Source organism: Amblyomma americanum, chromosome 7, assembly GCF_052857255.1.
Source record: "Amblyomma americanum isolate KBUSLIRL-KWMA chromosome 7, ASM5285725v1, whole genome shotgun sequence".
In the NCBI taxonomy this organism is placed as follows: Eukaryota; Metazoa; Arthropoda; class Arachnida; order Ixodida; family Ixodidae; genus Amblyomma; species Amblyomma americanum.
In genome coordinates this window covers 78905302-78911590 of record NC_135503.1, presented here as the reverse complement: position 1 = coordinate 78911590, position 6289 = coordinate 78905302, and the positions used below count along the sequence as shown (strand labels likewise).

The window sequence follows — 6289 nt, the reverse complement described above, 5'->3', positions numbered from 1 at the left end:
ATATAAGCAATAATTCATAACAGCCGTTTGTTTAACAGGTTTCTTTATAAATAAGGTTTGACCTTAATTACCAAATCTCATTCCCACTAGTTGGTAAAGACTGTCATAAAACACCCCACTGTGTGGCGTGCTAATCGAAGTTTCATGAAAGATTTTACGACTGGAATGCTGTATTTTCAATCAAGTTGGCTGTTAAGTTTTCAGGGTACACACACAATTTTAGGTCTGCATTTAGGCACAGAGTTAAAGTTCTGTACTGCAACACTTTCTTCAGCACAAAACCATTCATATCCTTTGAAGCTAACTTCGGGGAAAAAAACTGTGCACATGAGTGCTCACTGTGGTGAAGGAGCCGAGGAAAGGTAGCTTAGCAATGTGGTGAAGTCTGTCTAAAACCGACAAATTCATGAAGTCTGTGATCGTAAGCAAAGAGCGAGAGAACAAAAACATAAGCTGTCTTTGCAAACTCAGCAGAACAAGCATTACACCGAGACAAGTGGTACAATTTGCCCACGCCCAATGCCTCAAAGGTTGCAATCAGAGTCACCAAATTATCCGTATGGCAGCATACCGAGTCCCTGAATTACTGCGTCCAACTTTCACAGTCAATTTTGGGACCACAGAAATCTACAAATTAACCATAACTTTGATTATACTGATTTCAAATTATCAAGCTTTTACTGTACGTACACGAAAAAATAAAAAATCATCCAAAAACGGTCCATCATGACAGCATTCATTCACCGCCTTCTACGTCTGTCTTTTGCCTCTTTTGCACACTGTCACCATTTTCAGCATCTGCACTGCTGTCTGCTTCTCATTTCACAGAAGAGGATGGTTCCGAAGCACTTGATGCTTCTGCAGAGCCGCTTTTGGCTTCCATTTCTTCATCTTCAGCTTCTAAGAAGTCGTCCCACTTCTTTAGCCGCGCCTCCAGCTCCTCTTCCGTCTCAAAGATTTTGTACTTTGTCCGGCCGTCCCATGTCTCGGCTGACAGCTGACGTTGTGCAAACCACCGTCCGTTCATCCGGCTGATGCAGGCATCCGCTTCCTCAGGCTCTTTGAAAGTGATTGTTGCAACACCTTCTGGATTCCGCTGAAAAACATTAAAAAACGCACAAGAAGAAAGCAGACTTGCTTCACAGAAACAAACACAGTTACTTCAATCAAATCCTGTCTGCCTCCATTCGAAGTGTATTTGCCACATGATTAAATGCATTACTCATTCCTTGATAGTCATAAGATCGCACACAGGTAGATATTAGCCAGTTCTCTTCGTTGTTATTTTTTTCCTGCATTTATGCAAGCCTGGTAGCTTTCCAAGTGCATGATATGCATGAGATGGCTCTAGTGATCCTGCAAAGTGAAGCTGCCTGTTATAGGCCACTACACATCACACCTTCGAACATCAACAACGATGCTTTGATTCTCAAAGACCGACCAGCAAAGCTGTCTTATTTCACGAAAGGAACAAAGCCTGAAGGAAGCATCGACTCAACTGCATTATGCGACTTGAACCTGAAAACAACTTTCACCACTGCTCACTACTTATAAGGTGCTGGAAGCGAAAACTTCAAATTTGAAGCATAGTATTTTAATTTGTTGAGATTAGAGATCTATTCCATCTTTTTCGATGAAAGCTCTGGACAAGTTCTCTGGTCAGCAACTGGACAGTTTGTTCAGTGTTCTGGTCACCACCATCACTATGCTGTCACTGCTACAGTTTTACAGTCTTCAAATCTGAGCAAAAAATATATATAAATGCCCGTCAAACCCAAAAGACTACACAAACGTTTTTTATGTACTCATGAGCTGTTCCTAGACACTGCAGGCTGCTTAGGTTATCTTTTATTGCCATTTAGCTTTCTATGCTGGATGGCAGTGTGACAGAAAGGATGCTACAAAAGGGGCAGTTTCGGTAAGTGGCTTAAACCTTTCTATACCACACCAATATGCATCACTCACTGGCAATCAACACATTCGAAACACAATTTGAGTGCTACTGGGGCTGTCACATTTATGGTGCGCCATCAAGTAGGTTATTTAGACACTGTACTGTCGTTTCCTACAAAATTGGTACATTTTCCCACAAGACAGCAACTTCTGAAACACCCGTGAAGTTGAGGTTTTGGTGCTCGCAATAGGGCAGCAACCTTGAGAACAGCATGTGCTAGAAGGTATCCTACTTCACGCGATTCTCCTGCATCTGCAGCAGGCTTTTTCGAATGATGATGACGTTGCATCGTCAGATTTAGATCCCGGCAATAAAACTGTGCAACCTCTGCCCGGAATGTTGGCACCGGTCTAACCATAAGTCTTGTTTTCCCCTTCTTTTTGTTTTCCCTTTCTTGTCTATTTGTTCCTCGAGCCAGTTCATGCCTTGCCCTGGTGTCTTGAATGATATATCTGTTATCTGTAGTGTCGTTACGCCTTATGGGCATGATTTACTTCTGGTAGTATAGAAGAATTTTTTGTTGGGCTAGGTGGTCCATTGCTTTGAAGTACCACGTTGCGCATTACAAAGAGACAAACACAGGAAAAGGCCTAGGAGATGGAAAGAGCGCGAACTATCAACAAAAAAATGAATTCAGTTCGGTAAAATCTAGGTATCAACCTAGAACTGACGCACAGTAATTGAATTGTTTTGCCTTGTAACTAGGGGTGTGCGAATATTCGAAATTCCGAATACAAATTGATATTCGATTCTTATTGGAGAAATTAATATTCGAAAATTGCTGAATACTCTCCAGCGATCGTATACTGCGCAGACTTTCATAAATTCGACCATGGCAAAACCACAATATCTGGGCAAATTAGGAGATGATCGAGTTAAAAATTCCAGGAAAACAGTACAGAGGTCCTGCTCCGTTCTGTCTTCGTCGTTTATCACGCGGACCGATCGGATTCCGACGCCGCTAGGCTTGACCTCGTGCGAAATTCCGCAAGTTGGCTTTCTCACATGTCACACGGTCCGCCAACAAGATGGCCGACGGCCCGCTTCGAACAATCGCAACGCGAAATCGCGCTTTTCTCAATCCTTCCGTAATACGTTACATATTTAATGCCCACATCCGCAGAATGCGTCCTGTCGCCTTCATAACTCTCCGAGCGTGACCTCCGCCGTCCCGTTTTATAAACTACGCTATGCGGGAAAGCCTACTTGCGGAATTTCCCGGGAGTGTCCTGAAGGGGTGCATAGAGTTGCCACAATAGGGCAAGAGATCCTGTAAAAATCCAGCCCATTGCATGGTACATTGTAACCCGCGCACCTCTTTAGTGGGCGCAACGGCAGGCGTGACAACTATCGGAAGCCCCTGTCGCTACGTCAAAAAAATAGCCTGGCCACGTAGTATCGGTTTCTGAGCTGCGCCGCTGCCACGGCCAACTGCAACTATCGGCCCGCGCATTCGCCGGTAGTCCAATCCCAGCTTCGCGCGGCTTTCGGACGCCGACTGGCGCGTTAGAAACCATCTCGTAGTTCTGAAGCTAATGTGTGTTCCCCGCCCCCTTGCTTGCATTTGTGTTGTTCTTCCAGCACTCCAAAATGGTGGGCTCGTCACGGGCTTACACGTGTTAGCGCGTTGGAGCCACCTCATAAGGCCTTACTGCATCTTCACATTTCCGGCAGGTTTTTTTTTTCAGGAAGGGGGGGACGGGGAGGGTCACGGAGAATTTTATAAATCGAGGCCTTGGGATGAACCGGGCATTTCTTTCTGTCCCTTGAACTCCGAATGAATGAGCTTTTACAAGTCATCATGTTATTTTTTTGTTGCCAGCCTTGTCATTTTATGGATTTTGTTTTGCATGACCTCATTACAGTTTGGATAGTGTTATGCTATTTAATCAAGTAGTATGCATTTCTGTGCACATCATGTTTTTTTTACGGTACTGAGGCAGTCTAGTTTTGTTTATATTAGTTGCAAAGACCATACACTATTTTGAAAAAATAAGGGCAACAACATTTGCTGGTTTATCATTTTCTGAAATTTTTGTTTTGTACTGAACCATATTCGATATTCGAAACCATTTTTTCTGCATATTCGTATTTAATTCATATTCGAAAATTGTTCGCAATTTTTTTTTCTATTTCGAAAGATCTCGAACACAAGCTTTCATTTTTGTACATATAGGGTCTTGTAAAACCAAACTAATGTGTAGCTTTTAGAGGTATTTATCACCTCTTTTTATTTTCATCTGAGTATATCATCACAAAAGTCATGATAAATATACTTTTTATGAATTTCTGCGAATTTTTTAAGCTTCTTCATAAGAGTTTCAGTTAAAACTTACAATGTTGAGAAGTAAACTTATCAAGCTATATTGGTATATCACGTTGGATTTTGAAAATCTTCGCTCGGAGGGAAAAATTTATATCAAGGGTATATTAAAACCCCTATTTTCAAGAAGCGTAAAAAAAGTGTTCTAACTCAAAAAGTTTTTCATTCATAATTTCAAACATTTAGTGGCTAGTTTCTAAACAAATTTGAACCATTTTGTATGTTCTAGAATTTTTAAAATAATTTTTCCCTAGAGACATTACCTTGTCAATATAATTTTTTTCTTAATTTCGAACTTCATTTTCGCTTGTCGATTTTTTTTCATAATATCTGCATCAAGTACATGTGTTCAAATAAATGTCTTCACAAACAAAGCACATTCTACTGCCATCAGTTTCTTGCATTTTACTTTTTTTTACACCTCACACATTTTGTAGAAAAAATTCTGTCTGCGCCCTATAAAAGCAGTCACTTTTCCCATGGTAAGAAAAGAGATGACATCCTGGATAGCCACCTACGCTACTAAGGCCGTTGGTGGTAGATGAGCATCACTTATTCCATGTAAAAATTTGTGACCTTACAGGTGCCGCTGCGTTTTCAAGACACAAGAAATGCAGAAGAAAAAAAATAAGGATGAAGATTCAATCTCTAGAAAGTTTAATGCAGTCAGGCACTTTGACATGAGGGCTCGAAAACTTCCCACCAGACTGCCACTCTGGTTCGAGGGTGCACTTACATCATAGACAACGACCTTCTTGACCTCTCCAAACTGGGAGCACTCTTCCCTCAGATCCTTCTGGTACTCCAGTATCAGGACAGAGTCTGTCTGCAAGAGCGTACACAGAGGAGTGGTACGTCTTCAATGCTATGGTTAGTAGAATCTTGATGATGCCATCACAAACGATGGGAATTCCGGTAAGACAAGAATTTGCAAAAATTTTTCGCTTGAGGTTCCTAGTGTACCATGCACGGAAATTCTGACGTCCCAAACACTCTCCTGCGCTACTAAGGATGATTTTTGTGCCATTTTGAATGTGACCGGCAACTGAGCAAAAAAGCAAGTTGAGCGATGAAGTACAGCTTCCCAGAAAAGTTTTCGGCAGACAGAAGCCATCCAATAATAATTGGTTTTTTGGGGAAAGAAAATGGCGCAGTATCTCTCTCATATAAAGGGTAAAGGAGGGAGTGAAAGAAGAAAGGAAGAAAGAGGTGCCATAGTGGAGGGCTCCCAAATAATTTCGACCACATGGGGATCTACATCAATCACATAGCACAGGTGCATCATTAGCGTTCTGCCTCCATAAAAAGGCAACCTCCACGGTCGGGTTCGAACCCGGGAACTCCGGATGAGTAGCCGAGCGCCCTAACCACTGAGCCACCGCGGCGGGTGGAAGCCTTCTCTGTGCTATATGTAGCTATATATGTAGCTCTGTGCTATATGTGCACTGACGATATCAGGCTGCACCTCCATGCAACAAATAAATTTATTTATTTATTTATTTATTTTAGAAGCCATCCAAAAAGTTAAATTTATTGGTTGCATGGAGGTGCAGCCTGATATCGTCACTGTACATATAGCACAGAGAAGTGCAAAGCTCTGTTGGTGGCTGTACGCTCAGACTGGTCAGAAATTCAGGCCCGCCTGTAGTTTTCACATTCCGGAAAATTTTGTGTGGTCCTGTACATGCATAAGTTTGGTTTAGATTGGTTTAAGGGGGTTTAACGTCCCAAAGCGACTCAGGCTATGAGAGACGCCGTAGTGAAGGACTCCGGGAATTTCGACCACTTGGGGTTCTTTAACGTGCACTGACATCGCACAGCACACGGGCCTTCAGAATTTCGCCTCCATCGAAATTAGACCGCCGCTGCCGGGATCGAAACCGCGTCTTTCGGACCAGCAGCCGAGCACCATAACCACTCAGCCACCGCAGCGGCTTAATACATGCAGATGTGTCCCCACAGCAAATGAGGGGAAAAACTCAGCCAAAAGTTTTGGTGGAATCAAGTCTGGT

General features: G+C 42.6%; 1 protein-coding gene across 1 annotated transcript; it reads right to left on the bottom strand.

Annotated features, from left to right (window-relative positions):
- Window positions 1-795: 795 nt before the first annotated feature.
- On the bottom strand, window positions 796-5104 carry LOC144097259 (17S U2 SnRNP complex component HTATSF1-like). The gene is made up of 2 exons (XM_077630002.1): window positions 5014-5104; window positions 796-1096 (listed from the first exon to the last, which is right to left on the bottom strand). Exon 2 carries the CDS (start codon window positions 1025-1027, stop codon window positions 818-820), a length of 210 nt encoding a protein of 69 aa, XP_077486128.1. The 5' UTR covers window positions 1028-1096; window positions 5014-5104; the 3' UTR covers window positions 796-817.
- Window positions 5105-6289: the final 1185 nt, after the last annotated feature.